Source organism: Callithrix jacchus, chromosome 19, assembly GCF_049354715.1.
Source record: "Callithrix jacchus isolate 240 chromosome 19, calJac240_pri, whole genome shotgun sequence".
Classification (NCBI taxonomy): domain Eukaryota; kingdom Metazoa; phylum Chordata; class Mammalia; order Primates; family Cebidae; genus Callithrix; species Callithrix jacchus.
The window spans coordinates 23,374,217-23,400,671 of record NC_133520.1 but is presented as its reverse complement, the minus strand read 5'-3'; the positions used below and the strand labels follow the sequence as shown (position 1 = coordinate 23,400,671).

The 26,455-nt window shown below is 50.2% G+C and overlaps 1 protein-coding gene across 3 annotated transcripts in view; it reads left to right on the top strand.

Moving 5' to 3' along the window:
• The first annotated feature begins 3,073 nt into the window (after window positions 1-3,073).
• EPHX1 (epoxide hydrolase 1) overlaps window positions 3,074-26,455 on the top strand; it is a 37,204-nt gene continuing 13,822 nt past the window's right edge. The window contains exons 1-3 of one of the 3 annotated variants that reach the window (XM_002760595.7): window positions 3,074-3,137; window positions 21,064-21,251; window positions 24,411-24,591. In XM_002760595.7, coding sequence (XP_002760641.1) covers window positions 21,069-21,251; window positions 24,411-24,591 — 364 coding nt within the window. In that variant the 5' untranslated portion in view covers window positions 3,074-3,137; window positions 21,064-21,068. Of the gene's footprint in view, window positions 3,138-18,055; window positions 18,244-21,063; window positions 21,252-24,410; window positions 24,592-26,455 lie in introns of those variants that run through there. The other 2 variants (XM_078356724.1, XM_008985319.5) reach the window with 2 other exon arrangements.

Below are 26,455 nucleotides of genomic sequence, written 5' to 3'. Positions count from 1 at the left end.
GGCCAGCGATTTTGTAAAATGTTGATGTGGGGTTTGTCTGATGCTTCCTCATGATTATATCCATTTTGTTCATTTTTGGCATAAACAATGTTGTTTCCTTTTTGTTGAATCAGGAATTGGTCTACAATTTTTATCCAAGATTGCCTCCCACACACTATTTTTCATTCTACCTGCTGTACCTGGAAACTCTCCAGACGTTTATGCAGAAGAACAGCCTTGCTCTGTTTTTTTTCTCTTTTTCCCATTATCTTTTTCTTGCATTGCTCTGATTTTTTACAAAATATAATTTATTCTAAAGATCACACTATACCCATTCTTTTCCTCCATAAACATTTCAATGGCTTTTAGCTAAAAGCAGTGAAAATCTGTCTAAATTTTGCCCTGCTGAGTTGGACTCTGCTGCATTTGCTTTTATACTGCCCATATGTAGACTGTACTTTGAAAAATCTTGCACTATTTGAGATTTCATAGCCCAATGCTGGATGGATGATGAACCAAGGAGGAGGGTATTAGGACACAAAAGTGAGGCTGCCGTCTCAACACAGTTTTTAAAAAACAACAGCTTTGGCCCCACGTGGTGGTTCATGCCTGTAATCCCAGTACTTTGGGATGCCAGGGCAGGCAGATCACTTGAGGTCAGGAGTTTGAGACCAGCCTGGCCAACATGGTGAAAGCCCATCTCTAGTAAAAATACAAAAAGTAGCCGGGTATAGTGGCAGGTTCCTGCAATTCCAGCTGCTCAGGGAGCTGAGGCAGGAGGATGACTTGAACCCAGGAGGTGGAGGTTGCAGCTGAGACTGTGCCACTACACTCCAACCTGGGCAACAGAGTGAGACTATCTCAAAAACAAACAAACAAATAAATAACTTTATTGAGATATAATTCACATACCCATAAAAACTCATCCTCTTAAAGTATAAAATTTGGCTTTTTTTTTTTTTTTTTTTTTTTGAGACAGAGTTTTGCTCTTGTTGCCCAGGCTGGAGTGCAATCGTGCCATCTTGGCTCACTGCAACATCTGCCTCCTGGGTTCAAGTGATTTTCCTGCCTCAGCCTCGAAAGTAGTTGGGATTATAGGCATGCACTGCCACACCTGGCTAATTTTGTATTTTTAGTAGAGGCTGTCTTTCTCTATGTTGGTGAGGCTGGTCTTAAACTCCTGACCTCAGGTGATCCCCCCACCTTGGTCTCCCAAAGTGCTGGGATCAGAGATGTGAGCCACCGCGCCGGGCTGCGAAGGGTTTTCACCTTTGTTCAGGAAAGAATTCAAGAGTCAGTGGTGGTGTGAGGCAGCAAGTTTTACTGAGGCAGTGGTGTCCAGCCGCAGCAGAGGCCCTGCTCCTGTAGCGCAGGGCTACCTCACAGGCAGTGTGCTGAGAGCAGCAGCTCTGGGCAATTCTGCAGTCATGTTTATTCCCACTTTCAGTTATATGCAGATTAAGGGGCAGTTTATGCAGAGATTTCTAGGAAAAGTAGTAACTTCTAAGTCGCTGCGTCATTGCCGTGGAAGGGGGGTGTTAACTTGGGGGTCGTGCCATGGTACACTGACACAGCATACTGGCGGACACATCCCTGTTTTAGCTAGTCCTCAGTTTGTCCAAGCCCCACCTCTGGCATTGAGTCCTGCCTCCTGTTTCACCATCGCTGCAGTTTTAAGACTAACAAATTTGAGTCCCCTGGTGAAGTGGCCAGAGGCAGAGCTTCTGTGTAAACTATTTGGAGGGGAGGGGAAGGAACTCTCCCAGACTGCAGGTTCTGAAAGGAGCACAGAGATGTCAGAGACTGAAGGCACAGAGAAAGCCTGTACAGGAGGGTGTCCAATTAAAGGACATGAGGACCCCCTGTATGGAAGGAGGAGGGCATCCTGTCCAGCTTTACTGCAAGAGCAAAAGCTTGGAGGTGGGACAGAGGTGAACGTGTCTGCTGGCCAGATAATAGCCTGTCTTAATTAAAATGGAGAGTTCTTGGGCCAGGATGAGCAGCAAGTTTAGAGGCCAAGGGAAGGCGAGTGGGGCTGAACCTTATCCTGAAGTGCGCAGAGTGACGGCTTAAAACTCTAACCACGGGCCCTGCATGTGGCCTCCTAACTGTGGTCTGTCAGCCGAAATCATGAGGTGGCTGGTGGTTGAAAGAACTGCACCGCTGAGCAGGTGGAGTGGGGAGGGGAGGGGCGATGGCAGAGGCGATGGGGCAGGCTTTCTAAAGATGCTGCGCTAGGGATCAACGCTCTCACGGAAGCCACAAGAGCCCCAGCAACCACCCACCTGGGCCCTGAGCTCCCTCCAAAGCAAGAGCGGATTCACTAAGCAGTTGCTCTCCGGCACTGAATTCAGCGTCCTATGTTGGTCCTCACCATGAAGACCTCCAAGAGTGCTTCACACTATTGCTTCTCACATTGTAAAGACACAAATTTGTTTTTAAATTTCGCAATCTATCACGGACCAATACGTTTGTAAAATACACTAAGAATGAATTTCTAGAAAGATTAAAATTAAAAAGACATACAGTGCCAGGTGCAGTGGCTCACGTCCATAATCTTAACACATTGGGAGGCGGAGGCAGGTGGATCGCTTGAGCCCAGAAGTTCAAGATCAGCCTGGGAAACAAAGTGAGACCCCCATATCTACAAAAATTAAAAAATTAGCTGTGTATGGTGACATGGCCTGTAGTCCCAGCTATTCTGGAGGCTGATGCGGGAGGATCATTTGAGCCCAGGATGTCTAGGCTGCAGTGAGTCAAGTTCGCACCACTGCATTCCAGCCTGGGTGACAGAGTGAGACCCTGCCTCAAAAACAAAAACAAAACACCATCCAAGTTTGGATTTTTGTTTTTAGATTCAACTGACAAAGTTTCAGAATCAAATTGCCTTAAGAGTTGCTAAATACTTCTTTTCATTTCTGGCCGCAGGGCCGCGGACCGCCCTTTGAGTAGCCCGTTTTATCTCTGGCGGAGGTGGAGCCTTGAGGCGAAGAGATTTTCCCGGGAACCGAAGCCAGGTCGTCCAGGCCGGGGAACGCCCCATTCGGAGGCCGGGCTTGGGCGGAGACTGCGCCAGGGCGGCGGGAGAGGAGTCAAAGGGAGCTGGGTAGCCGGAGGGACCGCGCGCCTGCCGCAGCCGGAGCCTGCGCACCTTGACCGTAAGCGCCCGGGGCCGGCCGTGCCCGCACTCTCCGGACGCAGATGCGGTTCGGGCTCCGAGCGGGCGGGGCGGCAGGGGCGGGCGGCGGGCCGGGGCGCCGAGGGTTCGGGCCCGCGGGGGTGCAGAGGGATTTGCAGGCGGGCCGGCCCCAGCGTCTGCCCCTGCGGAGAGACCGCGCGCGCCGCCGCCCGTCCGTCCTGCTGGCGCGCAGCCCAGAGGAAGGAGCCCCGCAGGCGGCCGCGGGCCACTCTTGCAGGGAATTCTGCGTCCCGACGGCGGGCGGACGCTGCAGGGCCTGAGGCTCGCGACCCCGGGAGCGCACCGCGTTCCCTGGCCTGGGCGAGCTCAGCTCCCAGGGCCGCGGGGCTCTCCGCGGTGAATTGCACTTATTTGTCAGCCAAGTCCGAACACTGATCACACCTGTTAGTTGAAAAGCGCTTTCATCTCCGCCTGCCGCCCCAGCGCGCCGCCCCGCACCTCCCGCTCTGGTCCCGGGAGAGGAGGCCAGCCCTCTCCGCTGGCAGAACAGGAAGCTTGCCCTGGAGTTCACCCTGTGGTCCAAGCCAGGGACTGTGGTCAACCTGAGCAGGAGCGCCGCGGAGACCGAGTCTTCGCCTGCCTCCCTCCTGGGCAGGGATCGGTTTTCCCTGAGCTTCTAGCTCCTTCCTGGCCCTGGCCGGCTTCCGAGAAGGGTACCTAGCAATGTTGTAATTCTAATTTCGATCTTTTTTTCTTAAAATTGAATAACCCTCCATGCCCCACCTCCCATTGTTTAAACTTCAGTTTCCACAAAGCCTGGATCCTTCCCCGCAGGCAATACTCGCTGCCCTGGCAACTCTGTGAGGGCTCAGCTTGTGGCTGGAGGTGGGAGGTGGGGGGGACCCGTCCACTTGGCAGGCCGGATTCCAGGACAGCTCTTTGCTGCGATTGATGAGCTGTTGGTGGAAAATTGTTGAGGACCTTGGGGCTGGTGCCTGATTCGGTACCATTGTGCAGCCTCCTCTGAATCAAGCGTAATTTAAAATAAACATTTTCAGAAAGCCACACTTCTCCAGAAAGCAACATTGTTTTCTGGTGTAATGGTTGCCTCTTTCAGGGAGCAGGGTTTGGGAGATATTAAGGGGCCTTTCACTGGCCCCACTTGGTCTGACTTCGTGGCAAAAACTCTGGGAGTGTTCTGCAAGCAGTTTTCTTTCCCAAGAGTCCACACCTGGAGGGCCCTGTGGGCGGTGCTTAGGGCCGGCTCGCTGTGGAACTGGGGCGGGGAAGCATGCCCTCGTGACTTGCAGTTCTGGGGCAGAGTGGCTAATAAAGTACATTTGTAAAACAAAGTATGTTAGAAGATCAAGTGTGCCATGGAGATGAATACAACTTGAAAGAGGGAAGAGGAGTGCCAGGTGGAAAGGGAAGGCCGCACGGAAGGGTGAATTGATACAGACCCGGAGAGTTAGGGAGCAGCCAAGCTGCTGCCCGGAGTGCAAAGGCATGGGGGCAGGAGTGTGCCCGGCCTGCACGGCCTGATGTGTTTGCAGTGTGGGTCAAGCTGGTATGTGACCTACTGGATAAACTGAACTAGCTCAGTCTGTAAGCCAGGGGACTCCCGAGCTTTCTGCCGCCATCTTCCCAATTCCAGGAAAGGAATACCTGCCACAGAAAATAACTACTCAACAAGGCAGCCGGGGTGAGCCTCAGCACCATCTTCGACATGCCACAAGCTCTCTGCAGGATCCTGCCTGCCTCTCAGCTGTGCCTGAAACACTAGCTGGCGCAGACTTACGCGGGTGGAATTTCTTCAGGAAGCCCTGAGTGCGGGTTCTGCAGGCAGAGGGACCTTTGCAGAAAGGGCATCTTGGCCACTGCAGGAGCCAGAGTGGCTCTCTGTTCAGGCTTCTCCTGGGGTACCCTGGTTCCTGCCTGATGTCAAGCATAACTGGCTCTTTCAGGGAGCCCAGGGTCACCCATGCACAGTGCCCCTCCTCTTGCCCTGAGAGCCAGCATACCCAGGCTTGGTAATTGGTCACCTGACACCTTGACTCCCATTCTGGTGTCTTGGCCCAGGCCCAGACATGGGAAGGCAGGGGGCTACCAAGACTCATTTCTCAGTTCTTACACCAAGAGATTCAAAAGTATGGAACACAGCTGGGCGTACCAGATAAGGGAAGGCCAAGCATGAGCTGGTCACCCCTGCTGAAAAAATAGCTCGAAGCCCACCCACTCGGGGTGGGAGTGGGCACAGATGGAGTAGACAGGTAGCGATGTGAAGGGCCTCTAGGATCTCATACTCAAAACCCACCTCTGCTAGGTCATAAATCCCATCAATAGCAACTCATTCCTTTGAGACCTAAGACGGTGATGTGGCAAGAGGATTGGGCTGGAAAAGAGACTTGGGTCATGTCCCAGCTCTGCCATAGCGTGTCCCGTCTCTGGACCTCATCTATAAAGTGAGGTTCGGCTCAGCCATCTGCAGGCTCCTTGCGGCTCTCCTACGTGATGATTCTGTGGCTAAGTCCAAAGGGATTTCAGGAAAAGAATCTAGGAGGGAAGCAGCGAGTTTGGATGGGGCCTCAGTGGGCCCTGTGGCCTCTACTGGGTCCCGTGAAGACACTCAGTGGAGTGAAGGCCCTGGCCACAGGGTAGGGGAGGCCAAACCTTAGACAGGTCGAGGGCCCTGAGGAGGAGGAGGGTCACTGCCTAGCCCAGCTGGCCCCCTAGGTTCTTGACGCAGACCTGGTGGCTTAGGAGCAGAGTCTCCAAGGGGCTGTGGGGTAAGGTGGGGGGTTGCAGGAGGGAGAAAGCACCCCAGCAGTTCCCTGTTAGGGGATCATAGCGTTGCCAAGGATCCAGCCACACCCCTCTCCTGAGGAGGGAGGAGCTGGTGGGCACTCCAGGAAGAGCTCCCTCTCACCAAGGAGAGAACTGCGCAATCCAATCCTCCATTATGTAACCGAACACATTGTGCAAACCAAGTTCACACTGAGCGGCCTCCCCTACTGCCAAGGTTTGTTTGCTTTCCCCGGGGAAGTCATAGTTCATCCTTTCTCAGCAGAAAGCAGCCATTTTGACTGTCACAGCCTGGCTTACGGCATTCCGGGAGACAGGTTCAGAGACCTGGCGTGGAGTCCTCATACCCACTGGCCTTGCCGTCTGTCTCTTTCCGTCTGTCGCTTGGTGGGTGGGTGAGGTTTGGTGGGTGAGGTTTAGCGCGTGATCCAGCGCCCGCACAGCCACACCCGTTCGGCTCTCCAAGGCCTAACAGCAGGCTTGCATAAGGAGGAAAAGTGTTCTTTTCTCTGAGGAGTTAGAGACTTCTGGAAAATTCTTCAGCTATTCCACAAACTAGGATCACAGGCCTTGTTCCTAGATCCAGAGCAGGAGTTTTTGCTGCCTTTAGCATTTGGGAAGTTTGATGAAGAGACTGGCTGAACTGGAATGTCTTTTGGTACTTAAGAGCTGGATTAACTACTTTACATCGCTGAGCTTCATTTGTAATTCTCTTTAAAATAGAAAAATTGGCTGGGCAAGATGGCTCACACCTGTAATCCCAGCACTTACGGAAGCTGAAGCAGGTGGACTGCTTGAGCCCACGAGTTTTGAGACCAGCCTAGGCAACAAAGTGAGACCTCATCTCTACAAAAAAGTTAATTAGCTGGGAGTGGTGAGCACACCTCTAATCCTAGCACTTTGGGAAGCTGAGGCAGGAGGATGGCTTGAGGCCAGGAGTTCAAGACCAGCCTGGGCAACATAGTGAGACCCTGTCTCAAATAATTTTTAAAAGGAAAAATGACCTCTTCTTAGGATGATTGTAGTATGGGAGACGGTGTGTTTGAAGAGTCTCCACGCTCGTGTCACAGTTCAGGGCCTCGCTAGCCTTCCTCACAGTGGTGAGGAAGTCTGCGCCATGTTCTGAGCGTCTCCGCCATGGGCCTGCCTGACTGGCTTCAGTCCAGTAGCTGCCTGGACTGTGACTCTTGAAGGCTGTGGGAGGCCAGTGGCCGGGAGCAGGAGGTCCCAGTGCCTTTGTAAAGGGTCAGAGAGCCATGCCGTGCTCCTGAGAGGCCAGAACTGGCAGCCATTGGCCCTCCAGCCTTCGCCAAAGGCCACCACCTCAGCTTGGCCTCTGGCAACTCAGCCTGGGAATTTGCTTTCCCTGTGAAATGAGGGACATTGGCTGCATTGAGGGGTGACTTTCTGGTCCTACACATTTGTATCCCTCTTTCTGCTAGAACTGAGAGAGTTGGATCTTCCGGAAGGTAAGAGAAACCCGTTGGTCCCAGTGCCAAGCCCCAAGGCCGTGTTTGCAGGTGTGGGTATATCCTGCAGTGATGGGGTATGAGGAGCCTGACTCTCACCAGCTCTTTAGGGGAAAGGAATATACTTTCCCACATTCCGGTTTTTCTGCCTGTGGCAGGACCTGCTTGCTGCCAAGTTGTCCCTGTGGGGAAGTAGCTCAAAAAACAGAGCCACCAGGTCAGGGCACAGCCACCAGGTGGGAGAGAGCACCCCTGCCCTCTTCCAGTTCCACATGCGCATCACTGAGGCAAGACTTCCAGACCCTACCAAGAAGGCTGTTAACAGGGTCATAGGATGTCCTTTTTAAATTTAGTTTTAGTTTATTTTTAGACAGTGTCTGGCTCTGTTGTTCAGGCCAGAGTGCAGTGGCACCATCTCAGCTGTCTGCAAACTCCCCCCAATCAGGCTCAAGGTATCCTCCCACCTCAGCCTCCCAAGTAGCTGGGATTACAGGCATGCGTCACCATGCCCAGGTAATTTTTGTATATATATATTTTTTTGTGGAGACAGGGTTTCACCATTTTGCCCAGGCTGGTCTTGAACTCCTGGGCCCAAGTGATCCACCTCAGATTATAGGCATGAGCCAGGGCACCCGGCTAAGATGGAACATCTTAATTTCCGAGTTGCCTTCAGGACTTTTGACTGAACCCCATCAATATTTTTAGCCTTTTGGGACTTTTAAACTCCTTTTTTGCAACCTAAACATTGCCACAAGCAAACTAATCCCCACCACGATAAAACAACCCGGAGTATTCCTCAGAACTTGGACCCTCGTCCTCGGCTGCCCTACAGGAGGCACCCCCAGTCTTCTTGCTGCTCTGCTACATGAGATGGCAAGCTCAGGTTCCTCCGAGAGGCCCCACTTTCAGTGCTCTCCGGTTATACACTTCGAGGAAGCTTCCAAATCGCGGAGCACATTGTTGAGGAAAAGCCACCGTGGGGAGAAGGGGAAGGTGCAGAGTGTGGTTAATGGTGGGAAGGAAATTCAATAGGTGTGTTATATGATCCACTCCCATTACCTCTGAAATAGGAGCCTCTCTCCACTCAGAGAATGCCAAGGACTGGCCGGGCACAGTGGCTTATGCCTGTAATCTCTGTAATCCCAGCACTTTGGGAGGCTGAAGGGGGCAGATCACTTGAGAATAGGGAGTTCAAGACCAGTCTGGCCAACATGGAAAAACCCTTCTCTACTAAAAATTCAAAAATTAGCCAGGCATGGTGATGGTGGGCGCCTGTAATCCCAGCTACTCAGGAGGCTGAGGCAGGAGCATTGCTTGAACTTGAGAGGTGGAGGCTGCAGTGAGCTGAGATTGCGCCACTGCACTCCAGAATGGGCAATAAAGCAAAGCTCTGTCTTTAAAAAGTTTTTTTTTTTTTTTTTTGAAACAGAGTCCCGCTCTGTCACCAGGCTGGAGTGCAGTGGCACGATCTCGGCTCACTGCAACCTCCGCCTCCCAGGTTCAAGCAATTCTCCTGCCTCAGCCTCCTGAGTAGCTGGGATTACAGGCATGTGCCACCATGCCCAGCTAATTTTTGTATTTTTAGTAGAGATGGGGTTTCATCATGTTGACCAGGATGGTCTCGATCTCTTGACCTTGTGATCCACCCGCCTTGGCCTCCCAAAGTGCTGGGATTACAGGCGTGAGCCACCGCGCCCGGTCCAAAAATTTTTTTAAAATAAGTTCTATTTTTTTTTTTATTTTAAAAGACAAAAAAATTTTTTAAAGAGAATGTCGAGGCAATTCCACAGAAGGCAATGCTTTTTCCTAATAGGTGGTGAACTGGGTTCTGCTTGGGTTTTTTCTCTGGTAATTTAGAACCAACGGAAAACTCAGCAGCTCTCATTTTAATTGGCAGGACGTGAGATGGAATGTCTCATCTACTGGAGTTTTGTAACCCAAAGGTTGTGTGGTCTGTAAAGATGGTGGAAATAGCCATCCCCTCTCCGAAGGTGCACAGGGTCTGGCCAGCCCACCCCCGTGGCCTTCCCCTTCTCCTCTCCAGACCCTCCGCAGCAGATGGGGCCACTGAGGCCTGGAGAAGTGGAGGCACTGACGTGAGGCTACATGGCTGGCAGGCAGCAAAGCAGGCAGTGGGGGCCTAACTGCCAGCGGGCCAGCTGGGGGCTGCCTCTACCACATTCGATCCCAGTGCCAATTTCAAATTGTTTTCTTCCTTTCTCTCCGAACGGGTAGACAGCATGGAGGTGGAGGGAATTCCCTCCCACGCAGAGGGTGATATGCCCTTCTCTCAGGCCCCAGAACAGCACTCTTGCCCCCAAGAAGGCTACCTCCCGACACTTTTTTCCTCTCTTTTACTCTCCCCTGCCTTTTTTTTTTTTTCCTGCTTGCAGACTACATTTTTTCCTTCCCTTGGTTTCTGGCTCTAAGCTGTCCTCCCAGGGCTTGGCTCCGGCTCTTGCACAGAGATAAACATGACCATTGGCCTGGCGCACAAGCCCAGCTCGCCTGCATCCGGCCTCCCCCATCCTGAGTCTCTGGGGGTCCGTGGAGTTCAGGGACAATGGCTGAAGATGGAGAAGCTGGGAGTTGCCACCAGGGTTTGCCCCCATCACTCTTGGACCAGCCAAGGTAGTCGAGCTTCGAGTGGCTTTTGGGAAGCCCCTGGGAGGCTTGGCTGGCTGCTGATGGGGAGTTCACAGCAGGAATGCTCCCAGGCGCCCATTTTGTGTTTGCTTGGCAGGCGGGCCAGGAATTGGGGGGAAGCATCTGTTTTTCCCTTTCCACTGGATGTTCCCTTCGCCTTGCCCCAGGGAGGAATGGTGAGGCTGGGGTGCTCGGGAGGGCAGGATGGGGCCAGGCTTGGGACCAGGCCTGCAGAGGCAGCAGACCCTCCAAGCCCGCCTACCTCTCTCACCTGGCATCTGAGCAGCAAGCCGTGCCATAGTTTTTCCCTTGCCCCCTCCGCCCCCACACTTTCCTCCCCAAAGAGGCAGACTGCCCCCAGGAGAAGCACCAGGTTCTCATGCTGCTGAGTCTCAGTCACTTATTAGGGAAATTCACAGTCAGAACCAGGCCTGCCCAGCTGTCCCAGGGCTAGGTTCACCTCATGGCCTTTGTTCTGGAAAAACACATGGGCATTCTGCCCTGCAATGCACTTAGCCAAGGCCAGGCACATGGCAAGTGCTGAGTCATAACCAGCTAGCACTTTCCTGCAATTTTAGGAGCACTTTCTGACAGTGACGTTCTGACTGCTTGCCTGGCTTCAGGGAGGGGAGTCTTTGGCAGGTGGCGGACCTGCCCCTTTACTGTGTGCAGCCGGATCTGAGTCTGACCCCATCTTTTTCGACCCAAACCCCTGCTATTTGTGATGTGCCTAGGATACTGGCTCTTCAGTCTTTTTTGGGGTCAGCGGGTGTTCTCCATAGAACCTCATGCCCCCTATGCAACCCTTTCCTGCACCTTAGGGTCTGTCTCTGCCAACTAGGCTAAGTCGGTTATATTTATTATTCCTCAAGGAGAATTAAGCTCTTCTTGATCAAAAGTTCTGATTAATTTGCTATGCTCTCAAAGAATTTAAAATTCATTCATTCATTCAACAAATAATTAACTAGGCATCCACTAGAATGGCAGACACTGGAATGGGAATCCAGATGGGGAGTCAAAGCGGACATGGTCAGTACCCTACAGGAGCTTCTGTTGAGCTGTCAATCACGTAATCACACTGACAAATGTGAGCACGATGAAGGCTCGGACTCAGAGATGTGCCTTGCTGGGATAGATCAGGAGAGGCTACCCAGAGGAGGGACAGTCAGTCTGAAATCTGAAAGGTGGGTAGAAGTTAAGGAAGTGGTAAGAGGAGGGAATAGCTTTTCAGACAGGGATTCGCCTTCATAAAGCCACACAGTAGGACAGCATGGTGAGCACAAAACTAGAAGATCAGGGCGACAGCATGAGAGCCGAGCCCAGAAACTCTCACTTAACTTTCAAGTAGACTATTTCTCCATAATATTGATACCAGTAGCACTCTGAGGGGATAGGGGAGAGGTCAGTGGTCAGATCACACAGGCCTTGAAGGCCACATTAACCCCAGGACAATGGGAAGGTCTTTAAGGGTTTCGAAGGGTGTGTGACATACATGATCAGATTTGCATTCCCAAAAATCACTCTGGCCTGGCTCATGACTGTAATCCAGCTATTTGGGAGGCTAAGAGGCTAAAGCAGGAGGACCACTTGAGCTCAGGAGTTTGAGACCAGCCTGGACAATGTAGCAAGAACCTGTCTTCCATTTTTTTAAATTAAAAAAAATGTTTTGTTTTAAAAAAGATTGCTGTGGCTACAGAGTGGCAATTGTGTGGGAAGGGGCAGAGCAGGCGTGAGTGGACCGGGCAGCTGCTTTGCAGTAGTCCAGGGGAGAGTCATAGGAGCCTGGGCTGGGTTGTGGTGGGGGAGATGGATTGAGATGTACTTTGAAAGTTGCGCTGCCAGAACTTGCTGCTATCTGTGGTGAAGTGAAGGAGAGGGGTTTCAAGGACATCGCCTGGGTTTCTGGCTTGGCAGTAGGATGGGGGTTAGTGCCAGTTACTGTGAGAAGGAACACCAAGAGAAGACAAAGTTTGGGTGGGGTGGGGGGGCAGGATCACAGTGCAATCTCGGATGCACTGGAGAAATGTTGACACAGGTACTATCTGGGCCACAGGTGGCTCTGTTCAAATACATTTATAGCTCTTTGTCCGTGCTTAAGCACTCTGTCATACTTAGCTGTGAGGGGGCCAAGAAATGTAAAGTGTTTGGCTGGTCTTCTCCAACTAAGGTTAAAATTCCTTTGCTAAGGAAGAAGGGGAGGACATTGCTGGCAGTCTGCCACGACATCCCAATCTGGTGGTCAGTTTGCCGCACCCACCAGCTCATCAAGGACAGCTGTGGTGAATCGTTGAGTTCTGAGTAATCAGTCTCCTGTCTGGACCACCTTTCTTCACTCAACCATGAAATCCTCACATTCCCAAGTCTATTCTTTCTTCCTTTCTTTTATTGAGACAGAGTCTTACTGCATTTCCCAGGCCGGAGTGCAGTGGCGTGATCTTGGCTCACTGCAACTTCCACCTCCTGGGTTCAAGCAGTTCTTCCTGCCTCAGCCTCCTGAGTAGCTGGGATTACAGGTGCACACCACTACACCCAGCTAATTTTTGTATTTTTAGTAGAGAAGGGGTTTCACATGTTGGCCAGGCTGGTCTTGAACACCTGACTTCAGGTGATCCGCCCACCTCAGCCTCCGAAGTGTTGGGATTACGGGCGTGAGCCACCACACCCAGCCCCAAATATATTTTCTTAGCTCACTCTTTTCAGCATGTAATTTGTAGAAGGGTAATCTAAATTGTAAACACAATTTCTAAGTTAAAACTCCTGGGTCAGCTCATGATGAAGTAGCAATTGATAAAAGACATAGTACAGTAATAAATGAGACAACTACACTCTGAAGCGTGGAATCCTCAACTCCTACACGAACACACCCAAGGAGATGCTTGTGTTTCTCAGTTTACACCATGCACTTTCTCACTTCCATCCCATTCCATCCCACATGCTCTTCTTTCTGCCTGGATTATTCCCATCCGAGCATTATTTTCCACCCGGTGAACTCCTATTCATACTAAACCCCTGCTCAATGACCTTTTTCTCTGTGAAACCTTTGTGGCAAAACTTAACCACTTCTTGTACACACTTCTCTTCCATCTGTGTGCACATAGTGTGGTGTCTTTCACTGGGAGGGTGTTTGTCTGTTATCTGATCGTCTGCGCTGCTGGAGTGTGAGCTCCTACAGGTACAGGGTTGTGTGTGAGTCCCGGTGCCTGCACAGGACCTGGCCATAGTTCTACTCAGTGTTGCTGAACCAACCTCTAGTCCAAAAGCATGTTTATACTTGCCTTTCCAAGGAACCAATCCAAATCTCTTATTTACTTTAAAAAACAAATAACTTCTTGGCACTTTGCAAACCACACTTAAATAACAGAAAGAGTTCATTTGAACTTTATCAATCTTAAATGAATTGTGTTTTAAAGCTTGTGTTTTTATGACTTACTGACATCACTTAAGAGAATTTTTAAAAAGCACACTTGTATTTTCACCCCAGTGTAACAGAAATATTAAGTTCCATTACATTATTAAACTGAGCTATTTTTTTTTTTTTTTTGAGATGGAGTTTTTGTTTTGTTTTGTTTTTTTGAGACAGAGTCTCACTCCATCACCAGGCACCAGGCTGGAGTGCAGTGGTGCGACCTCGGCTCACTGCAACCTCTGACACCCAGCTTCAAGCAATTCTCCTGCCTCAGCCTCCCAAGTAGCTGGGAGTACAGGCACATGCCACCAGCAATTTTTTTTTTTTTTTTTTTGAGGCGGACTTTTGCTCTGGTTGCCCAGGCTGCATCGTAATGGCGTGATCTCAGCTCACTGCAACCTTTGCTTCCTGGGTTCAAGCGATTCTCCTGCCTTAGCCTCCCAAGTAACTGGGATTACAGGCAGATACCACCATGCCTAGCTAATTTTTATATTTTTAGTAGAGACAGGGTTTCTACTAAACCTGTTGGCCAGGCTGGTCATGAACTCCTGACCTTAGGTCATCTGTCTGCTTCAGCCTTCCAAAGTGCTGGAATTATAAGCATGAGCCACCGCACCCAGCCTGTTTTTCGTTTTTTGGTTCTTTTTGTTTATTTTTTTTTTTTTTTTAATTTTTAGACAGGGTCTTGCTCTGTCTCCCAGTCTGGAGTGCAGTGGCATGATCATAGCTAACTGCAGCCTTACCTGGGCTCAAGCAATCCGCCCACCTCAGCCTCCTGAGAAGCTGGGACCACAGGCATGCACCACCAAGCCTGGCTATTTTATTATTATTATTATTATTATTATTATTATTATTTGTGGAGACTGGGTTCTGCCATCCTGCCCAGGCTGGTCTCAAACTCCTGGGCTCAAGTGATCTGCCCGCATTGGCCTCCCAGAGTGCTGGGATTATAGGTTATTTTACCTTTTAACTATGCCAAAGAACCAAGCACCTACTTTATTTGCTCTCCTGTATTTAAAATTGTCTCTTATATGCCAGCCCCAGAAAGATAAAACACAAGCAAACTAACAAAATACTCCACTTGTATCATTTGTTGCTTTTTTTTTTAAGTGAACATGATTGCTACATTTACTGCTTTCTAATAGTTTACATTTAGTCCATCTTTGAAGGGTAAAGAGCATTGATTGTGCATCTAACTTCTTCAACTTGAACTTGATGTGATTTTTTTCCAAGTTTCACAAATGCATGACCAAAATTTGACTTCAGTGTGGAATTGGAATTAAAATATATACAATCCCATTTCTTACCACAGGAGAAACTGTTTATCACGTTCCCCTCTGAGCTCAGTATCTTGTAGCTAAATGACCACTGTCTTCCAGTCGCGTTTTTAAAAAAATCATGCTGGTTTGCAACAAAAATTATATTTTCTTTACTAGGTAAGTGAACCATTTTGTTGGGAAGAGTACCTTGGCTACAAGAAAAAAATGATTTCATTCTGAAAGACTTCGCCTCCAACTTCCTGCCCCTCAAACCCTCTCAGTCCAGTAACTTGTCAGTATTCTGGAAAAGCGCATTACAGAACAAAAACCCTAATCAGATAAAATAGCTCTCTGGAACTTACGGGGCAGATCAGTGAAGCTCTGATTTCAGGTACTAGCAAAATAAAGCAGGCACTCTCATTTTGTATTGTTTTACTTCTGAATTTTTCATGGCGTCTCCTAAACCTTGATGTTTTGAAGAAGTTTGAAAGTTTGCTACATCAGAGAAGCTGACCATGGGGAAGAGATAAATATAGCTCTCCTTGGAAAGGTGAAGGCTTAGCCACCAGAATTCTGCCCCTTGATGCTGAGAATGCACCTTCTCTGATGGAAAAGGGGTGGGGACTACCCCAGGGACATATCTTGCAAAATACTGATAGCCAAAGATGTACCTAGCCTTTTGCTTTTGGTCATCCTCCCAAATCACATCCTTGGTGAAGGCACACAGAGAGGAGAGCAGATGCTCCCAGACCACAGTGCCTGACGCCATGCACTCCCTCACGCCCAGCCTGTTTATGTGCATGTGGCTGCAGCAGGACCTTGGGGTGTGGGCTAAATAATCTAACAGGAACAGGGGCTCCTCTGGGGCCTGTTACAATGCAGAGATCCTCCACAGTAATTAGGGATTTCGGGGAAGGGGAAGGAACACACATGTTGATAATAAGTAGTTCCACATTATTATCCCCATTTTACAGATGCATCTACTGAGCTCGGAGAGGTTTGATGATAACTTGCCCAGAGCCCCTCAACTAGTAAATAGTGGAGCTGAGATTTGAACTACCTGAAGAGGAAAGCAAGAGAGAAGCCCCTTTATTCCTTTGTTTTGTTTTTTTTAAGGTGAGGGTCAGGCCAGGCGCAGTGGCTCATGCCTGTAATCCTAGCACACTCGGAGGCCGAGGCTGGTAGATCACCTGAGGTCAGGAGTTCAAGACCAGCCTGGCCATTATGGTGAGACCCCATCTTTTATTTAAAAAAAAAAAAAGATGAGGGTCTTGTTATGTTGCCCAGGCTGATATTGAATTCCTGGCCACAAGTAATCTGCCATCTTGGCCCTGCAAAGTGCTGGGATTACAGTCATGAGCATCACACTGGGCCAAAGCCTTCTTATTGTAACCTCCAAGATGTTTTCATTTCCAAAGTCAAAGGTCGTCAGAGTTGCTGAGTTCGGGGAGCTACGGGATGGGAAATCTCTAGGAAAGCCAGGCTGGCTCCTTAAGTGGCATCACCCAAGTTGGCCACCACACTTCCCCAGACTCAGTCATTTCTCGGCCCCCTGTTTCCCCAGCTGCGCAGCAGGGGTTTGGACTCGTGGCTGCTGAGTTCCTCTCCAGCTTCCATGCCCCGTGGCTGTGACTTATCGACTAGCCCACCCTGTGGATGTAGGGCTGATGCAGCCCTGATCGTCTTCTGAGTGCCAGGTGGCCATGAGAGAGGGAGGCCATGAGAGGGAGGGGAGGCCTCTGTCATCTGCTTAGTGCCACCCCCTCTCCAGCCCATCCCAGGCCCGCTGCCGTCTTGGGTTCCTGCATGAACAGTCCTTCTCCTTAAAGCGGGTGATGTTCGATTTCACCAGCCCAACTCCAAGAAGCCCACCCTAGGGAGGATGGAGGGAGTCACCAAGCCCCACGCCCATGTCTGCTCTGTCAGGGAGCTGGGCAGGCAGAGTGGTGCCCTCTTGACTCAGCCTCAAACCTTTGCTTTCCTCTTACTCCAAATAAAGCCACAGCCCTGGTGAGGGAGCCCGGAGGCCTGAGGGCATCCTGCTGGGTGCCTGGCACTCCCTAGATCCTCCCTGCCTGGGTGGTGGGCATCTGCAGTTCTCCCACACTGGTAGCTGCAGAGCTTGTGGGCAGAGTCAGGCAGATAGAGATTGGGTGCCTGCACAGCCAACTCCTCCCCATGGCTGGCTGACCCACCAGGAAGGGGAGGATGTTGTTTCTTGTTATTACATTTTTTTGAGAAAAGCTGTGCAGACCTGGGAGATGTCTGTGGCTCCCGTGCAGTCATGGTTGGTCTGTGCTCTGGGAGTCCCTTCTGGTCTGAAGGCTCAAGGGTGCAAACAGGTGCTGAGAGGGAACAAGAAAGGGAGACGGGGGTGCAACATGCCCCATGATAGACCAGGAGTGAGTTCTGTGGCCACACATTCTAATCCTCACAACTGCAGTGTGATTTAGGGCAAAGCCCTTGCCTACTCTGATTCTTGCCTTAAGTGAAAAGGAAAGTCAAGTTCAATGAACTGTGGCTCTTTAGTGGGTGGATTTGCATGTACCATGGATTACATGTACCAGGGTCTAGGGAGTGCCAGGTGCTCAGCAGGATGCCCTCAGGCCTCTGGGCTCCCTCGACAGGGCCGTGGCTTTATTTGGAGTAAGAGGAAAGCAAAGGTTTGAGGCTGAGTCAAGAGGGCGACACTCTGCCTGCCCAGCTCCCCAACAGAGAAGACGCGGGCAGGAGCCTTGGTCCAGTGTCCTCTCCAGGGTGGGTTCCTTGGGGTCGGGCTGGTGAAAGTGAGTATCACCCACAGCAAGGAGAAGGACTGTTCATGCGGGAACCCAAGGCGGCAGCAGGGTTGAAAACCCATCCACACACAGTCGACACCTGCTGTCACACCAGGCTAATCTGGAACATCTTTCTTTGGTGCATTAAATACCTGCTATTAAATAAAGGGCTGTGACTAGGTAGCAAAGTAACACCCTACAGTAGAGGCTGTTTGTAATCTGACATCAGAGGCTGTAAGGCAGCATCCTTGAGCCAAGTACTAATATTCTTATCTTAATTAGAATGTAACAGATCATGTTTTAAAATTTCTCCTTGAATCTGTCACTTTGCCCTCCTCTTCCTGGGTGATTCCCCGGGCAGTGCTGGTGGGGGTCATCATAATGCCCCTTGTCCCAGATTCCTGTCTTTTAGATGGGACTCGAGCGCTGATCATTTCAGCACTTATCTCTGGGGTCAACATGGTTCAGTTTGCTATGTGAAGTCCAGGGGAGATAACCACGCCGTGCACACATGAGATTGGCTGAGTCAGCAGGACTGTGCAATTGTCAAAAGGCCTGCACCCTGCCCTGCCCCTCCCATAGGCCCCTAGAGCATTGCCAGGTGCAGAGCTCCACAGCTCTCCTTCCCAAGGAGTGATCAGAGGGTGAGAACACAGAGCCCCGGTGGACAGGTAAAAGCACTGGGATCTTTCTGCCCAGAAAAGGGAAAGTCGCACGTTTATATCCTAGAGGAAAGTGACAAAACTTCCTCTGTGCTGAAGTTCAGGTAAGGAGTGTGGTTTGTAAAGCTGACTGGGGAGGGTGATCCCTCTTTATTGTTCATTATGCTTGCAGCCTCCTTGGCAGCATCGTGCAAAATGTGTCTTACTAGCTTCTGGTGCTTATGCAGTTGGCACAAGCATTGGTGGAGCTCCTCACTGTGCTGAGGGAGTGACCAGGGCTGGGCACTGGGGGTCATGGCAGTGACCAGGACAGGCACAGCCCTGCCTTCCCAAACTATGTTTTATTGTGGTGGGATCTGGCGGCCCTGTATAGTGTGTTCAGCTGCTCCTGCTGCTGGGGGTTCTGCTCTCTGCCTTCCGCTGCTTCCCACACGCTATCGATGTGTGTTCCAGCCCCTAGCCCCTAGTCCTGCTTTCCATACTGCAGGGGCTCATAGCTGCCATTTCCCCATCTTCTTAAAGGGCAGGATTTCCTGGCAGAGACATAAGGTCTTTCTGGAAATGAAAGAAGCTGATGCATGTGTTTTCTTTTCTGAATTCCTTAAAATAAAAGGAATCCATTTCCAGCTATTCCCTGCCTTGCTTTTATGTGGGAGTGCTGGTCCTAGCTGCCCATCTGATCAGCTGACATATACAGGGTACTTGGGACCCAGGCACTGTTGCTCCTTGGGATTGAAAGATGAAAGCCATAGGGCCGGGTGCGATGGCTCATGCCTGTAATCCCCGCACTTTGGGAGGCCAAGGCAGGCAGATCACCTGAGGTCAGGAGTTTGAGAACAGCCTGGCCAACATGGTGAAATCCCATCTCTACTAAAAATATAAAAATTAGCAGGAGATGGTGGTACGCACCTGTAATCACAGCTACTCAGGAGGCTGAGGCACAAGCATTTCTTGAACCTAGAGGCAGAAGTTGCAGTGAGCTGAGATCGTACCACTGCACTCTTTGAGACTCTGTCTCAAGAAAAAAAAGAAAGGAATGAAAGGCACAGCCTGGCTTGGCTGGAAATGGAACATGCATCCACATATCCCCTGCGTCTCTATCAGGGGTGGCGAAGGCCTGCCCCCAGCACATGGTGGACTGAGTAAATGTTGATCAGTGAGACCTTGATCAGAGTTTCACAACCCACAGAGGGAGCTGTATTGGAAGTTCAAGGGTGGACACCTGGGCATGGTCCCAGGAAGAAGGCTGTAGTGAGTTCTAAGAAGAGTGCTGGTGACTATGAGAGATGGGGGTGGAGGTTCCTCTCTTGAAAGCTGTCTTGATAATCACATGTGGGGTGATAAGGGCTCTGGTCCAGGGGAGGGGTCTAGGCACAGAGGGGGCTGAATCTGATGGCATCAGGACTTGGCAATGGGGTGTGGGGGCAGCATCAGAGATGACTCCAGTGCCTGAGGGTGGAAACTGGGAGATCACTGGGATCACTGACAGAAATGGGGAGCTGGGGGGTGCTAGGCCAATTTTCCTGATTAGATTTCCTACCAAACTGCAGGAATAAGGTGAGAGCCATCGCCCTGGGTGGATTTCTGTTGGGAGCTCTATCTCTGGACCACTGTGGACAAGTATTTCTTAGAATGACCCCCAGCGGCCCAATTGTAAGTTTAGAGGGGCAGCTCTTGACAGGAGCAAACCACAGGTCCTCTGCAACCCCCCAGCAGAGTCCCAATCATGTGATGTGTAGCCAGTGGAGGCCATGAAAGTGGTGGGGTTCCCAGCAGGGACCGGCTCCTGTCTTGGGTTTCCAAGACAGAGTCAGGGGTGCTGCTTTGGGGGTGGTCTGCGGGGGCCTCGTCTAAGACACGATGCTTTCTCCTCCGCCTGGGTCCTATCTGCACTGCATCCGGCACAGCCTCCTCTAACTCAGGCATGAGGATGGCCCACATATTAATGCAGGTTACTCTGAACCTGAAGAAGCCTGTGGGTTACTTCGCTAGGAATGAGGAAGATGAGGAACTAGATAACAATGCTGGTCTGGTATCTGCCTGATAGTGCTTTGCCAAGACTAAGCTTTCTTCCCCTTCTGAGCAAAACAGAAACTGGAGTCGGACGAATGGGGATTAAAACACAACTGAGTTGATATGAAATGTAATAGGCAACTCTATGGACACAGAAAGTAGGTTAGAGGCTGCTTAGGACCTAGCGTGGAGCGGGGCAGTAAGGAGCCGTAGCTGAAGGCTGTGGAGTTTCTTTGTGCGGATGAAAATGTTCTACAGCTGACTGGTGCGCATGGCTGCGAACATCCTAAAAGCCAGTGGAGTGCGCACTTTAAACAGGCGAATTGTACGGTATACGAATTATGTTTCAATAAAGCTCTTACACACCAGCTAAGATGCGTGGCCATGGCTGGGCTTCCTACAGTGCCCCCCACCCCAAATTGAACTTACTCTCCCAGCACTTGGGCCTCCCCATTGTTCTCTGTCTTCCCTGAGGACAAGCCCCTCTCCAAGAGGGACAGAGCAGGGGCCATGGGCCACCACTCAGGAAAGGCGCTCCTCTCCCCTGGGTGAGGGAGGCCAGAGGGCATGGACAGAGCCTTTTCAGTCATGCAAAAAACATGGGGCTTCAGAAATGCAGCTCCCAAAACCCCCTACGCAGGGCCATGCAGAAGCCAACCCAGTTCTTATTTTCCCAGGATGATGAACAATTTCCAAAGCTTAGTAGGATTGGGGGTGATTTGTCTCATGGTCTGTTGTTTTCCTACTTTCCTATACCTCGTATATATATAAACTTAGGTCAAATGTAAATAAAATCAGGGACGGGGTTGGAGTGCAGCAGGAAAGAGCCTGCTGGTAGGAATCGGAGTCTCTGGGCTGTCGGGCCAGGCTGGGCGGGCTCCCTTGCTGATGGCCTCCCCCTGGTCTTGCAGGAGCCATGTGGCTAGAAATCATCCTCACATCAGTGCTGGGCTTTGCCATCTACTGGTTCATCTCCCGGGACAAAGAGGAAACTTTGCCACTTGAAGATGGGTGGTGGGGGCCGGGCACGAGGCCGGCAGCCAGGGAGGACGAGAGCATCCGCCCTTTCAAGGTGGAAACGTCAGATGAGGAGATCCACGTAAGGCACCTTGGGCCAGGCCGGGCTGGGCAGTGGGGAGGGTTCGGAGACTGGGGTTGGGTCTCAGGCCAGAGGCAGGAGGGGACAGGGACTTGGGAGTGGTCCATCCCACTTGGGAGTGTGTTTCAGTCTGCTCTTCCCCTGCTGGCCAGGTGCATGTTGCTTTGGAGAGGTGTGCCCAGCCCTCCCACTTCTTCACTACCCCAGGCCCAGCAGCTCAGTCAGGGGAGGGGGTGCCAGCAGACCCAGTTACCTGCATCGAAAGTCACAGAAAGCAACCATCATCACCTCCTCTATGCCGCCTGAAGCTTTGGGGGTGGGGCAGGGGCGGGAAGCACTGAGAAGGCAGGGATGGCGCTGGTTAGGCACCGGCTGTGTGTCAGCCTATCCTGGTCACATTCGGTCCCTGTGGTGATCCTGCAGGGTGAGGACCGTTGTTCCCATTCTGCAGCTGCAGAAACTGAAGCTCAGGGGTATAAAGCAGCTGGTTCAAGGTGGCCTAGGTAACAAGTGGAAGAATTTTAAGTCAGGTCTAACCCCGAAGCTGCTGCCCCTCCTCTGCACAGGGATAGAGAAAGGAAGGAGGTGATGGAGCAGGTGGGGTGACCTGAGAATGCAGCCCTGGGGAGGGGCAAGGCTTGAGAGGGGACCAGGAGGGTAGGCAGGCCTGGCATAGCCCTGCCAGTCCTTTCATTCTGTGGATTTTGAGCACCTACTGTGTGCAGGCCCAATGAGTGCTTAGGAAAAGAGAGAGCCTCTTCTGTCCAACTGTATACAGTCCAGTGGATGAGAGAAGGAATGTGCACAAAGAGAAGTGGACTAAAAGATGAATAAGGATGGGCCTGGTGCAGTGACTCACGCCTGTAATCCTGGCACTTTGGGAGGCCAAAACTGGTGGATCACTTGAGGTCAGGAGTTCAAGACCAGCCTGGCCAACATGGTGAAACCCCATCTCTACTAAAAATACAAAAAGTTAGCCAGCATTGTGGTGGGCATCTATAATAATCCCACCTACTCCAGAGGCTGAGGCAGGAGAATCACTTGAACCCAGGAGGCAGAGGCTGCAGTGAGCTAAGATCACACCAATGCACTCCAGCCTGGGCGACAAGAGCAAAACCCCGCTTCAGAAAAAAAAAAAGATGAGTAAGGATAAGTATCACAAAAAGCATGGATAAAAAGTCCTGAGAGTTCCAAGGAGGAGGGGATTTAAAAGCAGAAGCTGGCTAAACTCAAGAGAAACCAGGCTGAGGCTGGCTGGGTGGGACTTGCTTGCAGTAGCCTTGCTAAGGCTGAGGCTGAGCCCTGAGGAAAACTCCTTTAGGGAATCAGATTCCTAAGGAGTCTAAGATGTCTAAAATCTGTTTGGGAGCGACTAAAGCCCTTGGGAAGAAGCCTGGGAATGGTGACACTTGGGAAGAAGCCTGGGAATGGTGACACTTGGGAAGAAGCCTGGGAATGGTGACACTTGGGAAGAAGCCTGGGAATGGTGACACTTGAGAGGCTCCATGAGCTGGTGTGAACTTCCTCCCGCTGGGGCTGCTCTTTCAGCCTAATGAGACTTGCACCCAATCTCTTGGAGTGTAATTTTTGTTTTTTGTTTTTCTTTTTCTTTCTTTTTTCTTTTTTTTTTTTTTGGAGACAGGGTCTTGCTCTGTCACCCAGGCTGGAAGTGCAGTGGTGTGATCTTGGCTCACTGACACCTCCACCTCCCAGGTTCAAGCAATTCTCCTACTTCAGCCTCCCGAGTAGGTGGGATTACAGGCACCCACCACCATGTCTGGCTAATTTTTTTTTTTGAGACAAGGTCTCACTATGTTGCCCAGGCTGGAGTGCAGTGGCTATTCAGAGGTGTGATCCCACTACTGATCAGCACGGGAGTTTTGACCTGCTCCATTTCCGACCTGGGCCAGTTCATCCCTCCTTAGGCAACCTGGTGGTCCCCCGCTCCCAGGAGGCACCATATCGATGCAGAACTTAGTGCAGACACCCGATCGGCATAGCGCACTACAGCCCAGAACTCCTGGGCTCAAGTGATCCTCCCACCTCAGCCTCTCCTGAGTAGCTGGGACTACAGGCATGCACCACCGTACCCAGCTAATTTTTGTATTTTTAGTAGAGACGGGGTTTCATCATCTTGGCCAGGCTGGTCTTGAACTCCTGACTTCAAGTGATCCACCCGCCTCGGTCTCCCAAAGTGCTGGGATTACAGGTGTTAGCCACCGCACTAGGCCTGGTCTAATTTTTTATCCCGACTGAGTTATAATGTATCATTCAATGTTACATATCACCGGTCAGCAAATCATCGCTCATAGACCAAATGTAGCCTGTACCTGTTTTTGCACAGCGCCATGCCAAGAATAGTACTTACCTCGGGAAAAAAATCAAAAGAATAGTTTGTGACATGTGAAAGTTATATGGGGGTCAGATTTCAGTGTCCATAAATAAAGTTTTATTGGAAACACACCACTCCTATTCATCTGTGCATTGGCTGTGGCTGCTTTCACACTAGGAAGACAGTTAAAATCACTGCAACCTGCAAAGCCTAAAATATTTACTACCTGTCCCTTTACAGAAAAAGCTTGCCAACTCCTGCTATAGAGAAGCCTGGGCAAATTAAACATGAGTATTGTTTATATACTTAAGGAATAAAAGATGGGCTCAGCTCAGTGGCTCATGCCTGTAATCCCACCACTTTGGGAGGCCAAGCCAGACAGATCACTTGAAGCCAGGAGTTAGAGACCAGCTTGGCGAACATGGCAAAACCCCGTCTCTACTAAAAATGCAAAAATCAGGCATGGTAGTGCAGCCTGTAATCCCAGCTAATCTGGAGGCTGAGGCACAAATTGCTTGAACCTGGGAGGTGGAGGTTGCAGTGAGCTGAGATCGCACCACTGCACTCCAGCCTGGGCACCAGAGTGACACCCTATCTCCAAAAAAAAAAAAAAAAAAAAAAGAAAGAAAAATGCGAAGTCTGTAGTGAAGGAGGAAGAAGGGAAGAACACATCTGCTTTGGGACTAGCCAGTGGGAAACTGCTTTGCTGCTACCATAGTGCAGTGTCTTGTGGCTGCAGGGTTTGCTGTGTTTTCTGGAAACAAACTTTTCTCTTGTGTTCTGCCATATCCATCCCTCTCTCTTTGGGGTCCCACATTTTGCTCTAGGACTTACACCAGAGGATCGATAAGTTCCGTTTCACCCCACCTTTGGAAGACAGCTGCTTCCACTATGGCTTCAACTCCAACTATCTGAAGAAAGTCATCTCCTACTGGCGGAATGAATTTGACTGGAAGAAGCAGGTGGAGATTCTCAACAGATACCCTCACTTCAAGACTAAGATTGAAGGTATGTTTGCAAAACGCCAGCCACAGAGGGATGTGTGTCATGAGAACAGCCTTCTTGCACAATGATTTAGAGTCAGATAAAGTTGGGGAGATTCAGAACCAAATTACAGGTCACTGCGATGTACTTATAAATTGTAAGTGCAAAAATATTGCAGTCACAACCAATCTGTCCATCTTTAGCACTAGGCAGGAATACATATATGTAATTTAAAAACCAAAGAAATACAGCATCCAGTCCAATTATGTGGCAGTCTTTGAGAGGAAGGATGGAGATGAGATTTAGCCCTGGGCAGGGCCCTGGGCAGCTCAACCCGTTCTTGGAGTTTTGGAGTCCATGACGTCATGACTGTTCAATGAGTCAGGATCTTATGAAACGCTGTCCTGTCTGTCCGCATCTCTAAGCCTCAGGTCCCAACTGTATCACAGGTTGTCACACAATGTCAGAAGGAAAGGAAGGTATCTTTCAGAATTTTCTTGGGAAGGTAACCCCAGGATTATTGGGATGAAATAATAGTTTCCTTAGTGAAAAAGCATTTTTCTAACCCCAGAAAGATTTAGAATCGAATATGGGCCAGGTGCAGTGGCTCACACCTATAATCCCAGCACTGTGGGAGGCTGAGGCGGGCTGATCACCTGAGGTCAGGAATTCGAAACCAGCCTGGCCAACACGGTGAAACCCTGTCTCTACTAAAAATACAAAAATTAGGTGGTGGCAGACACCTGTAATCCCAGCTACTTGGGAGTCTGAGGCAAGAGAATTGCTTGAACCTGAGAGGCAGAGGTTGCAGTGAGCCAAGATCGTGCCATTCTAGCCTGGTCCTTAGAGTGAGACCCTGTCTCAAAAACAAACAAAAATATGCAAATGCTTTTTAAGAAAATCAAACCTATACTATTAATTTTTAAATTTCTATTTATTTTTAATTTTAGTCAAATGGCTATATAAAATTTACCATCTTAACCACCTTAAGATATATTTCAGTAGCGTTAAGCATGCTCACATTGTAATAGAACCGTCACCATCATCCATCTTCAGAGCTTTTTCATCTTCCCAGCTGAAACTCTGTACTTATTAAATGCTAACTTTCCGTTCTTCCCTTACGTAGCCCTTGGCGACCACCACTCTCTGTCTCTATGAATTTGACTACTCTTAGGTAGTGGATAGAAATGGAATTATACTGTATTTGTCTTTTTATGTTTATAGCTTATTTGACTAAGCATACTCTCCTCAGCACTGATGTTCATCCGCCTTGTAGCATGTGTCAGAATGTCCTTCCTTCTTTTGGCTGAAGAATATTCCATTGTATGGATGAGCCACATTTGGCTTATCCATTGTCTATCGAGGGACACTTGGGTTGATTCTACCTTTGGCAGTGGTGACTTAAGCTGCTGTGAACATGGGTGTACAAATGTCTCTTCCAGACTCTGCTCTTGGCCAGGTGCGGTGGCTCACGCCTGTAATCCAGCACTTTGAGAGGCTGAGATGGGTGGATCACTTGAGGCCAGGAGTTAGAGACCAGCCTGGCCAACATGGTGAAACCCCGTCTCTACTAAAAATGCAAAAATTAGCTGGGTGTGGTGGTGGGCACCTGTAATCCCAGCTACGCAGGAGGCTGAGGCAGGAGAATCGCTTGAACCTGAGAGGTAGAGGTTGCAATGAGCTAAGATCATACCACTGCCTGGGCTCCATCTCAAAAAAAAAAAAAAAAAAAAAAAAAAAAAAAGATTCTGCTGTCAGTTCTTTTGGATCTGTATCCAGAAGTGGCCTTGCTGCATCCTATGGTGATTCTGTGTTGAATTTTCTGAGGAGCCGCCACACTGCATCCGCAGTGGCTGCACCGTTTTACCTTCCCCCCAGCAATGCTTCA